Below are 20,032 nucleotides of genomic sequence, written 5' to 3' on the forward strand. Positions count from 1 at the left end.
CGTCATTTGCCTGCTCTGTAGTTTGTGTTATTTGTGACTTCTTTTGTGCAAGCCGCAGCAGTCTTGCCCCCATGAATCCCCCCACTGGCTTCTCAGAGAACGGAGGGACTGGAGGTGAAACAGAAACGAGGCAATCCACACACACACAGCCACACCCCATCATAGCGGCTGTGTCAGCCCACGGAGGATTTGGCACCTACGCAACACACTCACGCACACACCCCGGAGCTCTCCGCGTTCAGTCTGCAGAGACCAACCCCACCCTCCCTGCAAGCCTTCCACACTCATTTCCAGCCTCCCCAATCCCACGTGGTTTCGCCCCCTGCATCCCGGAGTTGGAGGCGCCAAGAAAGAGCAGGCGCCGGGTGTAAACACCTGGCAAAATCACAGGACAGTCAAACCAACACGAAATCACACAAAGGATCCCAATGGGAGGATCCTGGGGGCTCCTTCCTTCTGCGGTTTCCTCCAGCATCCCCCAGGCTTCCTTCCTCTGTGCCCCGACAAAGAGTCACCGAGCCCAGTTCAAATCGATTGTTTTATTGACTGTTTACATACAGACGCCTTTAGAAAAGGGCGCGGGCTCCGAGGAGGGGGGGCTACTCCGCCCCGGGCCGCGCTTGTGCTGCGCTTCTCGGACTGGCAGGTCCCGACGCCCGAAGCCCCCCACCCCATCCCGACGTTTACTTTCAAAAATGAAAAAAAGCCCCCGCCCCAGTCGCCGCGCCGCGTCCACCCTCCCGCCCCCTCCCTCCCCGCCCACCTGCCTGCCCGCCCGCCCCCCCTACACAACACGGTCACACTTTACAGAACACAGACTTCTCCTACAGAGCACGCTCGTCTAGGACTACACGCCAGGCAAATACTGTTCTCGTGGAAGGAGGGGCGGGGCGGGGAGACGCGAGGACCGAGGGGCTTTTCTCCATCCGGATCCCGCGGCACCGGCACGCGCAGGCTTTGTGCGAACCAGGGCGCAAGCCCTTACGCGAGACCCGGCCGGGGGAGACCCTGGTTGGCTTCCTTTGCCCTCCCCGCCCCCCCCCGCACCTCGAACTCAGGTCTGGGCCACGTGCAGCAGCGGAAGCGGAGCTGTGGAGTGCTTCGAACTCCGGAAACCCCAAGTCACCCACAGCGAAATTCACCCAGGACCAAGGCCACGCTCTCCGCGTTAAAAGGGAGCGCGGTTCCGCGGCGCTTTAAGTTAGGAGAGAGGGAGAGAGAAAACGCATTCCCCGCCCCACCCCCTCACACACATCCAATTTTCCCAGAGCCTGGAAGGAGGTGTTAGAACCAGACTCGGAGTGTCGCTGTCTTTGAAAAAGAAAAAACAAAACAAAACAAAAAAACGCCAAAAAACCCCACGAAAATATGAAAATCGGAGCGCGGAGCTGAAAGGCGCCCCAGGCACCGGGCTTGGCTCCACCTGATCAGAAGCGGATTGGGGGTGGGGGGGCAGAAGGGTTTGTTTCCCACTCGGAAGGGGGCTTTGAAACTAAAACTAGGGCGTTGCCACCGAGTCCTGGCTTCTGGGACGTGCACCCCAGAAAGGATGGAGTAGGGGTCCAGGCGGGACCCTGCAGCGCTCCACGCAAGGGACAGCTGCTGCGGGTCCCGGGCTGACCCCGGGCCACAGCGTTACCACCAGATATTTCCAACGTCTTCTCCGTTTCCTCTGGTTCCAGAGCCCACGGTGGGGCAGGTTGCAGAGCAGATTTCGCAGATAACAATTACGGTGGGAATGGAGAGGCGTGGATTTCGCTTCACGGTCAGCGGGTGGTGTATTATAGGGAGAGAGAAGAGCGAGTAACTGTGCTTGCCGTGGAGGGGAATTGAGCCCACAAAAACAATGACGACAGTGGGTGGCCAGGGACTGGTGCAGTCGTCCCACTCCCCTCTGGAAGTCCCCAGTAGTGAAGGTTGGGGCTGGTAAAGGGGCGGAGTAAGTGAAGGTTGCGGGTGGGGTGGTGGGCGTATGTCCTGCCAGCCCTAGGCTTCTGCTCCCAGGCACCCAAGGTGGGGGATGGGAATGGGCGGGCCAGTCGGGCGGGGGGTTCAGCCTGCCGTCTGCCTGTAATTGCCATTAATTTCCTGGGCGATGTTGACCGCCTCGGCGCCCAGGGGCAGCCGATCACTGTACTCAGAGCCCGCCTCGAACTCCTCTTGGTTGGCCTTGGACTGGGACTCCGCCAGCGAGCAGGCCGCCAGACTCTCCTCCCTCTGCAGGTCCCCACCTGGGTCCCCCTGCTCCGCGTCTTCGTCGAGGCCCTCCCCGGGAGCCTCCTCTGGCTCCACGACGTCTGCCTCGCCGCCTGCCGGGTAGCTTTTCTCGGACTCGAGGTAGGAGGCACGCGGGTCGAAGTCGGCGGCGATGCGTTTCTCCATGGGGTCAGGGGCCTGCGGCCGCAGTATAAGACGATAAGGCTTACCCGGGTGTTTGGCCAAAAGATGGCAGCAGGCGGCGCCCAGCAGGGGCACGGTGGCCAGCACCAGGAGGAACACGCTCACCGCCACGATAACCAGCAGCGAGGGCAATTCCTTCTTGGTGGCAAACACCACTTGCACGTGGCAGGCCTCGCCGGCCAGCGCCAGACACACTGAGTAGTTAGTGCCGGGCCGCAGGCCGCGGAACCAATAGGCGTTGACGCCCTCCTCCACGCGCGACCACTGCACTGCCGCGCCACCCCCCGCAGGGCACAGATAGAGCAGGCGCAGCGGCCGCCGCCCGGGCCGCCCGGCCCCCGCCGCCCCGCCGGGCCCGGATCCCCAGCGCGCCGCCAGCGGCGTCAGCTGCACCCGAGCCTCGCGCTCCGCCACGTCCAGCGCGATGACACCCAGCTCAAAGACGTGCTGCTTGAGCTCGGCGCTCTGGTTGAAGGCGTGGTTGGACACGTACCGCGAGGGGTCCCCGTGGCCACAGCGTTGCTCCTCCACCGGATCCGCAGAGACCTGGTCTTCTGCTTCCTCTCCCTCACCTGCCTCCTCCTCCTCCGGCCCCGCCTCCGTCTCCCCGAGGGCGCTCACCCGGGCCAGGCCTTGGCCTTTGATTTTGCCCTCGGGCTTGGAGGGTAGAACGCTGTTGCCCCGGCCTTTGGCTGTGGACTTGCGCTCAGAAGTAGGGGCCTGCCCTTCAGAGTCTCCGCCAGCGCCAGGAGCGTGCTTTGGGGGCCCAGCGGCCGCCACTGCCACGCGCAGTGACGTGGAGTTGGCGCCCAGCTCATTGTGGGCACGGCAGGTGTAGACGCCTGCTTCCTTGGCACTCAGGAGGGGCACCAACAGGGAACCGTTTGTGAGGGCCACGAAGCGCGGGTTGGCTGGGGGCGCGGGCCAAGCGGGTGCTGGAGTCGGGGTTGGGGCCTCCGTCTGCGTGGGCCCGTCCCCATCTCCTTCCTCCTCCCCGTCTTCCGCCCCATCCCCGTTGTCCTCCCCGCTCAGGACGGGAGGCTCTAAGACTATGGTGCCGCCCGGGATCTGAAGTCGCCACTGCAGGCGGGGTGTGGGGTGTCCTTCGGCGACGCAGTGTAGCCTGAGCGCCAGGCCGGCGGGCCAGGGGCTGCCCGGAGCCTCAGGCGGCGGCTCAGCACTCAGACGCACGCTGGGCGGTACACAGGACAGGGCGGGCAGGCGGTGCACCGGCACCCCTTGCAGCGCGGGCGGCGAGGCGCACGCGATGGAGTCGGGCTCCGGTAAGGAGACCCTGGTGCTTGCGGCCCAGGCCTGCAGCCACACAAGGCTGCAGCCGCAGTGGAAGGGGTTGTGATAGAGTTGCAGATGTGACAGCGCGCTTAACGCGTCGAAGGTGCCAGGAGCCAGCGTGCGCAGGCGGTTGTTGTTGATGCGCAGGGAGCGCAGGTCGGGCAGCGCACCGAGAGCGTCCCGGGGCAGCGAGCCCAAACGATTGTGGTTCATCTTGAGCAGCTGCAGCGCGCTCAGGTTACGAAGGTCGCTCCACGGAAAGCTGGATATGAGGTTGTGGCTCAGATCGAGGTTCTTGAGCTGGCTCAGCACCGCTAGGGCGCCCGGCTCCACGGTGCGCACCTCATTGTGCGCCAGCCACAGCGACGTGACCTGCGTGACGTCGGCGAAGGCCCCACGCCGCAGCACGGTGATCTTGTTGGCCGACAGACTAAGCGTGGTCACGTTGGCCGGCAGTCCTTCCGGCACCTCGCGCAACTCCTTGTACGCGCAGTCGGCGAACTGGTGCGCGTACTTGTCCACGCAGGCGCACGGCTCTGGGCACGCTCCCGCCACTCCTAGCAGAGCCCAGGCCAGCCACAGAGCCCGCAAGGGCACCATCGCGGATCCTGCGGATGGAAGCCGGGGGAAAGAGGGGAAAAGGTGACTTATGAGCCCCAGCTTCCCTCCCCCTATTCAGCTCTGCCTCCTCAAACCCGTCTAGGGCAGGCCCTAGGGCCCCAGGAACCATCTCCTCTGTGCCCAGGAGTCTCTCTTGGACACGAGTGGGGCTCAATAAAAAAGTCTCAGGATTCAATGCTTGCCCTCTCTCGGGGCCCTGACTTCCTTTTCTAGCGGACTTGTACCTCGATTTTCCCCACCTACCTACCCCTTCTATCTGGCACGGGCCCCTCCAGAGGCTCGGCCGCTCACCTGTCTGTCTGCTCTGGGCTCTGCCCTGACACCTAGGTGTGTTTCTAAGCCTTCGTTTAACTCCGTGACAAGGATACACAGACAAAGTATTTTTGTCCGTGACCTGTTGTCCTTCCTCGAACTGTTTGTCCCACGCACAGCATTCGCACACGCGCCCACATTCACACAATACAAACACACGCTGGGCGCTGCCATCAAACTGCCAACTTCGGCAGGGGTTTAGAGGTTCACAGCACATTTCCTAGCACACAAACACAAAGACACCCAGACATGGACACACTGGAGACCTCATTGTTCTTCCAGCTGAACCTAGCATCCGTACAGCGTTCTCCCTCTCCTGTTCATTGTGCGAGCTGACAGACACAAGGACACGAGTCCTCACACGAACCGACCCGCACACAGGCACACAGGCGCGCGCTGGCGCATGCACAAAAGCCCTCCACCGAGACTGAAATCCCGGCGGATCGGCAATGCCGAGAACTTGCGGCGGGAGGCGGGACCCGGGGCAGTAGACTGCAGGCCCCCCTCCCTCAGACCCCGAAGCAGCCTGCCCTGGGCTGCAACTCCCTCGAAGGGAGAACCAAGGTCGCTGTGTCAACTTCCGTCTGAGGAAGGAGGTCCTCCCCCATGCATGGGCCGGGAGCATCGAGGGGGATGTCACTAAAGATCTCCCCTCCCATCCCCGAAGATCCCAGGAGGCTCCCAGAGGGTATAGGGGTCCCCAACCGGCAGGTCATGGTGCAGGATTCTGCCCCTTTTCGGCAGCTCCACGATGCCTTAGCACACCTCCCCCCCCCCCCCCGCCCCCACCCAATAAAACCTTATCCCCAGCCACACAAACGCGCTTACGTGCAGACTCGCGGCTCCCACCTAGGGCTCCTGGCTGGCTGGTTGGGCAGAGCCCCTCCCACACGCCCGTCTTTGGGAACCCGGGTTCCCCGCGCTGCCTTTGCTTCCGGGGAGGGCCCCTCCCCACCCCTCCCCACCCCTCCCCACCCCTCTGTGGTCTCCCCCCGACAGCACCAGCGGGTTATGGTACCCCATGTGGGACCTGGGTCGAGGTTGTGGGGCGGTCCCCGCGGCTTACCCGCTGCTCGCTGACTCTCCGCGCACTGCCCTCGGGCTGCAACCCCTTCTCCAGACTTGAGGTCTCAGAGCCAGGATACTGCCCAAGGGCGCTTTCCACATCTGTTGCTGGCTGTGGAAAAGGCAGGTGTGGGGCAGAGAAAGGGACAGGTAAGTATGGGGACCTCCCTGGCCTTGAGGTCCCGCTTCAGTTTTTCCTTTCGCGTCTGTTCCCCCCACGTCTGGCTGGCTGCAGACTGAAGAGAGTCCTGGCGCGCTCCCGGCGCGGCAGGGACGCGCACAGCCTCTCCCACCTCCCGCATCATCCACATTTGTTAAAGCCGTAGAGGCTCTCCCCGAGGCTGAGACACGTTGGTCTCAAGGGGCGCCCCCCACACCCACCGCCCCCGGTCTGGGCTCTTCCTAGCTCAACGCACACCCATACCCCACGTCCCCCTACATTTACACATCTGAAGACATTGCCACTATGCCTAATCACACCGCCGCCCCCGCTCCCCCCGCCCCCCGCCTGCCACGTTCAAACACATTGGTACAGACACACACACACAGACCTTCACACCCTCCACACAGTCGACCTTCACATGTTAGAATTACCCATCATCATGTAATAATAACCGAGTCAATGTGTTGAGGCCCCCCTACGTTCACGCACATTTTCAAAGGCACACTGGTGCCTTTCACCCGGGACACTCACCATTCTCTCCCTCCCGCACGCAGCACACACATTCACGCTCACTCACCCTCACGCTCGGGTCCCGCCAGGGCCGGGGAGCTTCGCTGCTAATTGAATGCAAGCCGCTTTTACGCCCCGCAACACGTGAGACAAACCATCTTTGAGGAATTTGGGGGAAGGCAAGGCCCACGAAGGAAGGGGGGGCGTGTCTTTGCCTTTAAACTCTTTTTGCAAATGCGGGCTGTGCACAGACAGACCTGAAGTAGGACCTGCTGAGCTTCGCGCAGCCGGGCTCGCGCGGACCCTTCCTTCCCGCACCCCCCTCCCCACTAGCAGCCTCCTCCCCGAAGCCACGTTCAACACGATGCATAATTGATAGTGTTAGCAGAGCGCCTCACCCTCCCCGCTATTTTTGCTTGGATCTGGGTAGATGCAAGCCCTGGTTTCCCCTGCCGCCCCGCCAGTCCAACCCGAAGAAGAGAGCGCACGACCCCGCGGGGCGCTCGGGGTAGCGACGTCTGCACCCCAGCCCGCCGCCGCCCCTGCGCAGCCTCTTAAGCCCTACTCTTAAAGTCTCGTTTTTTTGTAGCTAAACCAGCGCTTGAAGCCCACGGCCCAACACGCCGACCTGTGCGCATGGCCGGGTGCGGGGCGTGCGCAGTGTCAGCCTCCGCCTCACCCTCGGGTCTTGCCAGCTACGGGAGAATGGGGCACGGGGGCTGCGGCAGACAACAGCGCCCAAAGGGATGGTTACAAAACGTCTGCTCCTCCAGAGCAGTGTGGGCTGGGAACTTAAGGCCCGAGCATCTCTCTCCCTGTCCCTCCCTCACCAACGTCTTCACAGCCTCCCCAGCAAACGCACCGTCAACCCCACACACTTAGCCCCCAAAGCCTCCGCGGCCCGCCACCGCCAGCGCGTCTCACACCCTCACACAACAGCCGGCCTCAGCAGATTCGAATACTCGCTGTTCCCGACTCCCGCTCCCTGTCTCTGGCGAAACCCCGACATTTCTTTTAGCGAGGAGGAGGTGGAGGCGCAGGAATGTCGAGGCATTTGGCTAAAACTCTCCTGCACTGCCCATTGCAGCCCTGGAGAGAGAGTTGCTGGCCAGCATCGGGAAGGGGATACAGGCTCCGGGAGAGCCCCGGAGATCCCCCCACCTTCCCCGGTCCTTTCCGCAGACATTGAGCTCTCAGGGCACGCACGGCCCCCAAGCCCTCACCCCGGGCCGGGGGATTCTCTGGCGGTGGGTCGATGGCCCGGGTTTGGGAACTCAGAGGAGATCAATCTCCCGATTTGAGTGTTGAGCATTTTAATGAGCTGGGGAGGTGGGGAAGAGAGACGGGCGCGGAGCGCGGCAGCTAGACTACGACCAGGCGTTCCGAGGATCCCTTGTAAATTAAATATGAACCCACCCGCGCACGCACACTCCGCATCCTTCCCTCTGTCCTACTCCTGCGGTCGCTGCAGGTGGCCCAGCGCGCTGAGACCAGCACCTCTCGTTCGGACCAGAACTTCACTCCACCTGCCTGGGCCTGTGGTCCCCCCAGACGACGTAGGGGGAGGGCACAGGGGTGCCCTGAGAGGGATGGTGTCTTCAAGGAGGGTGGAAGGGTGAGAGTGCCTTGACTATGCAGTGGGACAGCGCGAGCGGCCCCCTAGCTCTGGGAACGAGTCCCTGCGGCTGGGCCAGGGAGTGGCGCCGCCGCCCGGTCTGCTTTGTCCGTGAAGCAAGGGGGGGCGTATTGGGAACGCCGAGGGGGGCGGTTCCGCGAGCCTCGGTCCTGGAAGAGGGGTCCGGGAGGAGAGGGCCCAATAGCAAGAATGGACAGTCAGGTCCCGGAGACTTCCCTGGGCGCGGGGGAGGGGCGCCGGCCATAGAGGCGGGGACCGAAGCTCGGCCGGGGAGGCGCACAGCTTGTGGACCCTCCACCCAGTTTTCACCTTTTTTCTGGTTCTTTTGCCTTCGTCGTGGAGGCGGACAGGTAGACAAGCGGGCGAGGGACAACTTGGAAGCGTTGATGGACTAGAAGACAGAGGCTGGGGATTAGAAGGGAGAATGGGCTCGCTCATTCTCCGCGGAGATCTTCCCAGGCCCGCAGGGACCCGCCCCGCCAGCGTCCCGGGAACCTCTGGGGCCAAGTAAGACCCCTTTTCCTTGGCTCACTTTGTCAAGGATGCAGAAGCCAGGGGAATTCGGCAGGGAGACAGGGCTCCGGGGGCCAGGAGGGCGGCTAAGGATGTGGTTGGCTACCCAGGCGAGGGCTCGGACTCCCGGGGGCCCCTGCGACTCCCGCCCACTCTCCAGCAAGCGCTTTTGTTCCCCGAGCCTGCCCCGGGGGAAAGACAGCCCTTACCCCCGCCTTCGACCCCGGAGCGCCCGGTGCCTGCCCTGGCAGAGTCCGCCGAGGCCTGGGGTGGGAGCCACGACTCCGGGATCAGCTTCCGGGCTCAGCTAGGAGAGCACAGCACGTTTCGCCCGGCGCCGCCAGGGCGCGCAGGAGCAGGTCTGATGTCTATAATGTTAATAATGGTACAGTTACTGAGGGGCTGGGGAACCGAGAGCGAACACACCACCCCCGCCGCCGCCCACGTCTTTGATCGTTAAAGAAACAGGCATCTAATCAGGTGCGTGGAAGTAGGTGAGGGGAGAAAAGGGATTCAAGGTTCTAAGCCGCCAGAGTGGGGGGGTCCCAGAATCGGAATCTGTAGAATCCGGGCTCAGGTTTTTGACCAAGCTGGCGTCCAGACCCTAGACAGACGCAGGAGCCGAGGGCTGTGGCTCCGGGCAGATTATTGCTGATTGACTTCTAACTTCGACTTCTCGGACCCCGACGGTCCGGAAGGTGGGGCGGGTTGAAACCCAGTGGACCCCCCCGCAGTCGTTTCCGCGGCTGTGAGGACGCAAGGTCTCGGTCCCAGGCCTGGTTCGTGAGCGCCCCCTGCTGGACACCGCTTGCCGGACGCAGAGGCTGGGGCAATGGCTGCGGGAGGCTGGAGCCCCGCACCAAGCCGTGCGCTCTCCGCGGCTCTGCGGTCCAGCGGCGCAATGTTCCCGAGAAGGGGACGCTTACCCAGGTACCGAAGCTTTCCTTCTCATGCCCACCCAGTCTCCGTACCCCGAATGTGCAACCTCCTCTCCCCTGCCCAACACAGGCACAGCCCCCGCTTCGCACCCCATTGTGCTCCCTGCACCCAGGGCACAATAGGCACCCTCTGAATCCCCGTTGAACGAATAGTCCCTGGCGCGATCCAATGGGCTTAGTTCTCCAGGGAGGAAACCTTCCTGTATGCCTTCCTTACCAACACCCCGCACCCACCACTCTCTTTTGAGTCCTCTAGGAGGGTTCTAGAACACAGTCCTTTAAGTCTTATGACTTTGTCAGGGACCTAAAATGTCCGAGATCTGAAAAAGAAAATCTGTTGGCTCTAAGAGGGGCAAACAACAACAACAACAACAAAAAAACCCTGCGAGATCGGAAGTAATGTTTAATGAAAAGTTTAGGACACGTAACTTTGTGCGAACGATTCAGTTGCAACTGGCACGCGGGTGACTTAAGGGATGGGGGAAGGCTTCGGAAAGTCAGAAAGCCAGGGCCCAGATGGGCATCAAATACTCGCTGCATCGCAGCCGGCTCGGGAGATAATTCCCGCAGCTGCACTCCAGCAGGATCTCCAAAACACTCCCCGCTCCCACCTTGAAGCTCTGCAGTCTGTCCGCCTGCCTCCCGACACACCTTCACACTGTGTTCCTACCTCTCTCCCCAAGAAGCTGCTTTCTTTTTCCAATTTCCAGCAGAAAGCTCACCCTTCTGGGAAACCAGTCCCTGTTTGTGATAACCCCTCCCACCTTCCATCTCTCCTTCCCCCTCATACACACTCAATGGAGTGGTTAGGAGGAAAGGTTTTATCATCAGCCTCTGCCAGGTACTAGCTGTGTGACCTTGACCAAGTTACTTAACGTCTCTGTGCCTCAGGGGGAAAAAGGACATAAACAGAATATCTATTTTATTAGGTTGCTGTGAGGATTAAATGAGTCAATGCATGCAAAGCACCTAGGTACTAGCACTTAGTGCTCAGAAATTAGTTATTTTTTTTTTCAACAGTAGCCAGTATTAGCCATTATTACTGCCTTCCAGAGTTGGGTACAGGTATGATGAGCTGTTCCGCTACAAGGCCCACATGGTTGTGTCCTGCCTCCCCCCCAGGGAGAAGGACCTTGGCCCTGCCCCAATATGTCTCTCCTTACTCCCTCCCCACCTCACTCCTTATGGCGTAGGCAGCAATCAGAATTACTATTACGACTGGTAAAGATCTCTAGTCGCAGATACTGAAGCTCAAATTCTCATGCTTGTAGCTGTCATCAGTGTGCCTGTTTGGAAAGAGAGACCTGCAGCTGCAGCCCTGGTGGAAGGTTTTTAATTAAAACCACAATCTGTTTAAGTATTTATTGGGCTCTGTGACTTTAATTATTTTCCAGGGAAAAACAGCAACAACAAAAAATCCACATTTGCATATGGGAAGACTGTTGATTTCAGAGGAAAGTAGCAACCTGTGGCAGTTTGCTGGAGGCAACGGGAGGAATTTCCTGAGTGGTTCAAATGAAGCTCGACATTATTAATAATCTGGGATCCAGTCCACAACCTTCCTCCTAGTGCTTTCATGAAATTAGCTTAACGTGCTGGCAAGGCCCTTTATTGCCATCAAAATTAACGACAGCTCTTCCAGTGGCATCTCATGTAATTATCTGGGTCTGTGCTTGTCTCGCTGAAGCTGGGGAACTCCTGCCTGGAACAGGCAACACTCCTGCCTGGGAGGGGCAACATACTTAGCTGTTCTACTCGGCCCAGGCAAGACTGGATCTCCAGAGGGGGGCGTCGGGCTGCCTGCACAGTAGGGTGAAGCAGGGTAAAGGAGGCTTTCCTTCCACAGACAACAAAATTCCCATCTTGACGTGTTTCCTCGCAGGGAGGAAAGGAAACAGGGCTGGCTTCAGGGCTGGTTGCTTCAGTGGCCCAGTGATATCAGCAGGCTTAGATTCTGTCTCTCTCCTCTACCACCCTTAACGGAGCTTCTGCCTGAGACTCGTGTCCCTTGATGTCACTGGAGGGCTTCAGCAGCAGCTGAGGTGACGGACTCGTAGTGGAACAGAGAGACTTGGATTCTCTTTCTAGAAACCACAGCCTCTCCTTGGGTCTTATCGGCACCTATTGGCTTAGGACTTCTCATCTCTGAGCCAATCAGTGGTAAAGGGGATTGAATTGGTTGGCTGAGAGTAATCATCTAGCCCTGAAGTGGATGTTGAAGAGTTGATCCCAAGATTATCGACAGGCAAGAAATCCCCTTTAAAGAAAAGTGGTGGTATGATCAGAGTAATCTACTATTGTGTCAAAATGAACTGAAATGAAACTGACCATAATTATAATCAACCATACTAGACACCATATTAGACAGTAAACCACATGAGACGCTTTATCTGGAGATTAGACCAGTCTATGTCCACCATCTGTGACTAGGATCCGGGCGCAGTGTGTGGCCAGGATTAGGGAGCTCTCTGGGGTAGGTATCCATACAAGCTAGAGAATTCTCTGCTTTCACAGAATTCTTGAAATGATAAAAATTTGTTCTTGGAAATGCCTGTGCTGGGATCCAAAGCTATTTTGGGAGCCGAGGAAGCTTGAGTCTTCAGTTGGATATTTATGAACAGGAGATGTTTATGAACTCAAAGATGTTCCTACATGACTTCCAATCCTGAGCACGTCGCCGGGTCCCATGGCAGGGAAGAGAGGCACTTTGCTGTCGAGGTGGAAGACAGGAGGAAGAATCGTCCCCAGATCTTCTGGAGAATGTGGAGGAGCGCAAAGCTGCCAGGTTCAAGAACTCCTTGTGTGACCTTAAGCGACTCCTGTCCTCTCTCCTTCTAGGTCTCCATGCTTGCGAAGGTAGGAGGGTGGGCTGGGTGAGCTCGGAGGCCCTTCCAGTGCTGCTGATCTCTGAGACCCTGGCTCTGGGGTGCTGTGGATTTAGAAGGAGCCAGTTTGCAGGTTGAGTTGGAGCATCTAGGGGGCCTGTGCCCAGGCTTCTTGCAGGAGGAAGTCTTTGGAAAGTCTGGGAACCATTGCTTGCCTTCTTCCTCATGTCCCTGGACAGTTTCTTTGTTTTCCCTCCCACTGCACTGCACCTGCCTCATCTTTCAAGATCATCAGCGCACCTGAGCCAGGAGCTAACCGCCCCCTGCCCCCCAAAACTGCTCTGCATTGCTCTGAGGGCAGGGGGAGTCCTCTGGCTACAAAACACATCTTGAAGGCCCTTCACATAGTAGGATTCAGGGTGTGTGTGTGTATGTGTGTGTGTGTGAGAGACATCATTAGAAATTAAATCTGATCACTGCATATTTCCGGAGCCTGGTGTGTAGGCCCAGGAAGAAATGCCAAGGCTGCCAGGGGCTCCCTGACCGGTGGGGGCATGCAGAAGCAAGACACGACTCTTCTTCAGTTCTGGCCACTCCTCTCTGCTCTGTGACCCTCCATTCTCCATCGCCTGGTGCCGTCAGGGGAGAGAGGTCACAGTAAACACGTATTCTGAGACCCTCCTGAGCTCCCCATGTGGCCCCTGTCAGAGACCACAAGGGCAGGGCTCAGGGGCGTGGGGGGGCTCCTCCTCCTTCATGCTCCAGGCTGAAAGCTCCTAGAGGGTCACCCGGAGCCTTCTCATCCACTGTCCCCATCAAAGCCAGAACAGCGCAGGATGGGGCACTTGGCAGCACAGCATAAACTAAATTTCCTCCGGGGTATCTAGTCTCTCACTGTCAACAGGCTCTTCCTTTGTTTTTGGAAAAGGTTTCCTAGAAGCAGAGCTGTGACAAGGATTCATGCACAAGCCGTGATTGAGGAAATTTCTTAGCAGAAACCGGCAGGGTTCGAGAAGGGAAGTAGGAGAAGAAGAGGAAGAAGCCAAGGCAGCGTGTGATTTCAGGAAGTCTCAGCCTAGGCCTGATCCCGGGGAGTTCTAGGCATAAATCACACCTCAGAGTTTGTACTGATTTAGGCAGGAAAGTTCGGCCTCCAGAGATGCACAGCAGTCAGACATTGGCTAGGGGCTGCCCCCAGGGTTGGAAATGCCAGGCACTTCCCCCTCTCTGTGCCTGTGGGCAGTCAGCTCCAGCAGCCGAAGGGCAGGCCTAGGAAGAAAGCCACAGATGTGAGCTGTCAGAAACCAAGCCCACAGAAGCCAAGGGATGGGCATGCAGAAATGGGTCTGCTATGTCCTTCATTCTGCAAACCAGAATCAAGCCTCCCCCATGTTGCCAGGTGCTATGCTCGGCACGGGGGCAGCTGTGAACCAGGCGGATGCCGTCCGTCTGTGCCCTCCCCCACCCAGCATGTTCAGGTCTCCTCAGGTGTGTGAACCTTGGGGCTTCTGGCATCCCAGGACAGGCTCCATCTGCTCCAGCGGGTCACCTGGGGCCAAGACTGGGTCTGTGGGCCTGCACCTGCCTCAGAGGGAGGACAGACAGGGAGCTGGCCAGCGTCACAGGGCACCAGAGCTTGGGGCCTGGGTGCAGGTCCCCTTAATCCCTACCCCTTCACTTTATTGGAAGGAAGACACGCCAAGAGGGGAGTCCCAGCAGCATGAAGCTTCTCTGAGATGCCCTCCCAGGGTAATCTGGTCAAGGACAGGCCGAGCTTGGTGGCCAGCACTGGTTAAGAGGACCTTGAGACTCTCAAGCAGAGGTGGCCTCTCTGACGGCTGTTTCTGGGTGGGAAATGTGCCCCCACTCAGGTCTCCTGTACCCCGCTCCAGTGCTCTTGGGCACCAGAAGCAGAGCCCTACCATGCCTGGGAAAGACTGAGGCTGTGCCCTCAACTGAAGCATGTCCCAATTACTAACAGCATGTCCCAGAGAGAGAGAACACCTCCTGCCAGGCAGCTGGCTGGGGCAGAGATTTGGAGGAAGGACAGCCCTCCCTCTGGTGGGTCTTGGCACATCCACTTCTCCACCCAGATGAGGCCAATTCTAATGGCCATGTCTTGGGGACAGCCAGGTACAATTCAGTATAAGGGGATCCAGAGCACGAGGCCAGGGAGTAGGGGGCTGACCCTGCTTTTCCACTGACTTTCCGTGAGACTTTGGGAAAGTCTCTTGCCCTTCTTTGCCTCAGTTTCCCTTCCTGTGCCATGGGGCTAGACATCCCTCTCCACCTGCCTGTCTCAGCTGGGACAGGAGCTTAGATCAGTCACATTCTTGCTCTCAGGCCTGTCCCTACCAAACCTAAAAGGAGGAAGCATCCTTCCAGCGCAGCGACCTCCTAGGAGGGACAGCCCCCTCCCCTAGTTCTCTGCAGCGTCCTCTTTGAAGTGCTCCAAATAGGTTTTCCCTGCATGTGAGCCAGTGAATGCCTCAGCCCCATTTCCCTGAGCCCTTATCTCCAGCCCCAGCTGGAAACTTGATGTATTTATTTGCTTCTCCCAGGACCTCTTCCGTCCAACCCACATCTCCGCTGGCGCTGCAAAAGCGACCTTCCTGCAGATGGCTGTGTCTGGTAGCCAGGTGGGGGCTGAGCAGGGAAGGACGGCAGTAAATCCCTCCAGCCTCCAGCCTGCAGGGTGACCTTAATGTCGTCACTGTTGTAGGGGTAGAGGAGACAGTTGAGGCTTGGAGAGGTGGGGACAGAAGTACCGAGAGAAGTAGTTGGGGATAGGATCTCTCAGATATTAAATGGGCTGGAATCAGGAGAGGGAGAAAGGGAGAGAAAGGGGAGAAGTGAAAGAGAGGGGATTGGTTGGGATGCCTGGGTGGCTCAGTCGGTTAAGCGTCTGTCTGGCTCAGGTCATGATCCCAGGGACCTGGGATGGAGCCCTGTATCGGGCTCCCTGCTCAGCAGGAAGCCTGCTTCTCCCTCTGCCTCTGCTGCTTCCCCTTGCTTGTGTGCTCACTCTGGCTTGCTCTCTCTCTCTCCGTCAAATGAATAAATAAAATCTTAAAAAAAAAAAGAGAGGGGATGGGGAGGTTAGGGGAGAGGGAAGGGAGGAGGGGAGGAGGGAGGGAGGAGAGGAAAAGGAAGGAAGAGGGATGGGGAGGGCAATGGAGGGGAAAGAAAGGAGGAGAGGGAGGAGAAAAAGAGAGGGGAGGGGAGGAGGAAAGGAGGAGGAGGAGAGGGCAATGAAGGGAAGAAGCCCATAGGGCTTTCTGGGGGTCAGCACAGTGCCTTCTCTAGAGTACTGGACATATAGACTTCTTTTTCTTTTTTTTTTTTTTCTTTTTTTAAAGATTTTATTTATTTATTTGAGAGAGAGAGAGAATGAGAGACAGAGAGCACGAGAGGGAAGAGGGCAGAGGGAGAAGCAGACCCACTGCTGAGCAGGGAGCCCGATATGGGACTCGATCCCGGGACTCCAGGATCATGACCTGAGCCAAAGGCAGTCGCTTAACCAACTGAGCCACCCAGGCGCCCTAGACTTATTTTTCATTCAGCGTTGCCAATTCACAAAATCTAGTGCTTTTTGTATGTTATTCCTCATCATTTCTGAAGTATGTATTATCACCCTCAATTTGCATATGAGACCACAGAGGCTAAGTAGCTTGTCCAAGGTCACATAGGATTATGAATCAGGTCTTTCCAAAGCCCGTGTCCTAACCACCCAGCACCCTTCCCCACTTGCAAGCAGATTCAACAAGGACCCCACCACGGGCCCAGCCTCACCTGCCCTCTGCCTCCTCCTTGGCTCATCTGATTGTAGAATCAGTCGGCTCTGGTTTCAGCCAGGCCTGTATAGCTATTGAACTCCAGGAGAGAGTCTGCCAGGAAAATTCGATACCCAGGCCCTCTGCACTCAATCTGGTCAACAGTTTCAGACAATCAGACAGGTGACACTGGATTTCACCATTATGTCCTCTCACACTTGTTTGGCTGGCTAGCTTTGTGGAAAATTTCTGAGGTTAGCTAGCTAGCTTTTGTAATCTGCTTGGCTATCAAGTTTGTGATATTTATATTTATAAACTGACTTTAGCACATTCCAGGCAGCTGGTCTTTAAAGAATTCCTCAGGGCTGAGTTTAAGGAAGTTCCTTGAGCCAAGAATGAAGGAATTTTCCCTCCACTTGTCAGCAAATGTGTTTTGTAAAGATGGGTAGAGACTTCCAAACTTTCTGGTTTTTTGTTTTGTTTTGTTTTTGAGAAGGGGTGTCTCAGTTGAAATTCTAGACCCTTCTCTCAAAAGAGTCACTTCAGTCATCTGCTTTAATCAAATCTGAAGGGTCTGGAGCTGACACCTGGATTTGGATACAAAATTAAATGATGGCCCTGTCTCCATCTCTCCCCAAGCCCCAGCCTCAGCCACCAGGCTCAGCCCAGGACCAAGGCTCCAGGCAAGTGTGTCCTTACAGACTTCTGCTCCTGTTCCCTACCGGCTCCCTGCAGCCCCTTCCCACCTCATTCCCACCCAGGAACTAAGCCACGTGGAGGGGTTAATACCCCCCAAGGACTCTTCTTACTTGCATTGTAACTGGGGATGGGGCCTTACCCAAAGTCATGCATTCTCATCGGAGACAATATTACCCCATAGAGGATGAAAATAGATTCAAGGGGTTCCACTAACAACCTTAGATATTTCGATGGTTTCTGACCCTCCAAAGGACCACAGTACATAAACAGATATATAGTACATGTGTGTAAGGAAGAAGTAAAATGATCTCTATTTGCAGAGGACACGATTTTGTATGTAGAGAATCCTAAGGAGTCTACAGGGTATCTGTAGTATTCAGATTACACTGGAGGAGGGTCATGACTAGGGAAGAGTATGTCTAAAGAGGCTCCTTATGGGGGTAATAAAAATAAAAAGGTTGGAGAAGCACTGCTCTAAAAGAAAAAAAAGATAGAATTAGTAGAAATTCAAGGGCTGGAACCAGAATGTTGGGATGTTAGCTTTCTAAAGCTTGAATTTCACCTCTTGTGAGACCAACAGACCAGGAGGGTGCGGGAAGGAGAGGGCAGAGAGCCGCCCCACCCCCTCCCCCAGCCCCCAGCCCTCATCGGCGCGGCAGTGCACCCGGCAGCTGCGGGCTACAGATGGCTCCAGTCTAGACACAGGCGCCCTGCTGGGTAGACCCCAACCCTGCCACGTACAAGTTTAATGACCTTGAGCAAGGTGCGCGACCTTCCCGCTCCCCACCCCCACCCTGCGTTCATCTGCAGAAAGAGGGTGATGACGTAACCGCAGAGGGGTGCTGGCAAGACTGCAGGAGATTACCTGTGCTAAGAAAGCGCATGGAGAAACATTGAGAAAGCACACAGTTACCTTCCAATTGTGTCCGCTGGGGGCAGTATTCATCAGCTCGAGCTGGAGGCCCTCACTCCCGGATTGGACCATGGTTGTGCCTCCCCACCCAGGGTTCAGTGAGCTCAGGCGGAACGCCTGCACATGCTTTTATTTTATTTTAATTTTTAAAAAGATTTTATTTATTTATTTATTTGAGAGACAGAACACGAACAGGGGGAGGGGCAGAGAGAGAGAGGGAGAAGCCGACTCCCCTGCTGAGCAGGGAGCCCAATGTGGGGCTCGGACTTGGGGATCGATCCTGAGACTCTGGGATCATGACCTGAGCTGAAGGCAGATGCTTAACTGACTGAGCCACCAAGGCACCCCTGAGGGGTGCTTTTAGAAGAGGATGCTGGGGAGGGAGGCAGACCACACTCAGGGGGCCATATGAGGGGGTTCTCAGAAGCTCCTGCCCCTCCACAGTTTCATGGACTCTTCAGCTGCTAAAGTGATCTATCTATAGCCTCAAGAGTGACTCTAATTCTGTTCCTTTTGATTCTTAACTCCATTGCTAACCTTCATCACCAAATGTGCCCCTAAATTTTATATACCCCAAATCCTAACCTGAGGCTTTACCCCAACTTCTAACCCCACCCCATCCTTACCCCAGTTCTAACCTGGGCCCTGACTTTAGCTCTAACCCTCATCCTAATTCCATGGGTAGGTAACCCAGGATTTCCCCAAATTAAGTCACAAGGTTTGCTATACTTGTGTGCCTCCTGAGCTTGTGGTTACCTAATATTTGTCCTTAAATTAGACCTTTAAATAATTCTACTTTAGCATCATTCTGAGCAACTATATTCCAGAAATCACCGTTTTGATATGCTGGTTATATTTTTCTCTAATGTTAAAATGAACACAACACGGCTGACGTTCTTGAACTGCTTCTCCACGCACCATCTACCTGAAGCTGCGTCCTATACCACCCGCAGCGTGCCGGGCGCTTACGAAAAGACTGAGCGCTTCTGAGCGCTTCGGCAGCCTAAGCCCCACGCCCCTCCACTCCCCACCTACTGGAGCTGCGCCTTATCGCAGGGCCAGGCGGGGCTGCAGCGCCCCCTGCTGGCTGAGTCTGAGAGCAGCTCCAGCTCGGCTCCCTTCCCTCCGGGGCGGGTAGGCACAGGGGCTGGGGACACGTGGGCTGTGGGGTGGACACAAGCCTGAGGTCAGAGGATCCAGGAAGAAGGGCTGGGCCTGCTGGGAGCTGTAGGGTGCTGGGTAAACTCTGAGAGAGGGAGAATTGCCAGGGTAGGCACTAGGCGTCAGAGCGAGTCTGGGTAGGAATAAGGATGAAGTGGGGCAGGTGGGGACTGGAGAAGGAGGGATGGGGGTGGGGGCTGGGTTCCTGGGGGTGTGAGCCCTTGGGCCTCAGAAGGAGGCACCAGAGCAGGTAGGGCTGGCCCCGGCTGAGCTGTGTCACTGGAAGGCTGTTCTCTGCTTCAGGTACGTGAGGCTGAAATCCCCCATTTGGGTGTGCTGGGGACACAGAGCCACCCACTTCTCAGCCACTCCAAGGTCAACTCCTCTGCTCTTCTCCCTGACTCCCTTGGACCCCCACAATTGTCTGCTCTGCTCTTGTTTTTTATTCCCTGAAGCCAAGCCCATGTATATTTTTTGCTAAGAGCTAAGATCTATTAATTTCTTGTAACTTATGAAGCAATAAAACTGTCATCTTGGTTGTCTGTAAAATAAGATCTTATGTTTGTGTGGTTCTTCATATATTAAAAACCTATTTCCACATTCTCTCATTGGTTCATGCAGGAGCCTGTGAGGGAAAAATGATCGATAGGATCCCATTTGACAGAGCCAGAGCCCATGCATCAGTGAGCTGGACACACCAGACCAGTCAGAGGCTGTGGTGTGAGGATTGAAACTCAGTGTCCTGACTTCAAGCCCAGCAAGTTCATGGTTAGCTGACATGGGTGAATCTGAGATAGAATTCAAACATGAGGCACAGGGGATCTATTTGAACTTGCTCTTAGAGACTAAAACTCCAGGACTGGAATTTGGGCATCTGGGGCAGGTAGGTGGGGTTAAGGGTGGTGGCACTGATCCAGTGACATCACCGGGCTGCTCACCCAGGCTTGGGGAGGGCCAGTCCCCTGACACTGCCTCTGCCATGGGAATCCCTGCACGTACTAACGTGGATTCCGTTGGTGACACCCTGGACAGTGGCATGTTAATTACACATCGCTAATGTCCTGGGCTCCCCTCCCCATTGTTGGGGATTTTACCATCTGTGACTCTGGGGACACACACAGGGGTGCAAGATTACCCAGCAGGGAGCAGAGATGACAGACACCCGTCTCTGGCTCCAGACGCCCTCTAGGGGGTAATTTGTGAAACTGGT

At 57.0% G+C, this 20,032-nt stretch overlaps 1 protein-coding gene across 6 annotated transcripts; it reads right to left on the reverse strand.

The window, feature by feature from the left end:
* Positions 1–866: 866 nt before the first annotated feature.
* ISLR2 (immunoglobulin superfamily containing leucine rich repeat 2) lies at positions 867–9,116 on the reverse strand. Of its 6 annotated transcripts, none has more exons than XM_036080438.2 (4): positions 8,723–9,115; positions 8,310–8,391; positions 5,693–5,803; positions 867–4,301 (listed from the first exon to the last, which is right to left on the reverse strand). In XM_036080438.2, the coding sequence occupies exon 4, from the start codon at positions 4,291–4,293 to the stop codon at positions 2,053–2,055; it is 2,241 nt and encodes a 746-aa protein (XP_035936331.2). In that variant the 5' UTR covers positions 4,294–4,301; positions 5,693–5,803; positions 8,310–8,391; positions 8,723–9,115; the 3' UTR covers positions 867–2,052. The 6 variants fall into 6 exon arrangements, with proteins under 6 accessions (XP_035936331.2, XP_035936333.2, XP_035936334.2 ...); XM_036080440.2 differs by having other exon boundaries at positions 8,310–8,405; XM_036080441.2 differs by lacking the exon at positions 8,310–8,391 and having other exon boundaries at positions 8,723–9,116.
* Between the last annotated feature and the right edge of the window lie 10,916 nt (positions 9,117–20,032).

Source organism: Halichoerus grypus, chromosome 8 (genome assembly GCF_964656455.1).
Source record: "Halichoerus grypus chromosome 8, mHalGry1.hap1.1, whole genome shotgun sequence".
Lineage (NCBI taxonomy): Eukaryota > Metazoa > Chordata > Mammalia > Carnivora > Phocidae > Halichoerus > Halichoerus grypus.

Excerpts from the sequence above, each read along its gene's own strand:
- ISLR2 (XM_036080441.2), bottom strand. The coding sequence starts at position 4,293 with ATGGTGCCCTTGCGGGCTCTGTGGCTGGCCTGGGCTCTGCTAGGAGTG.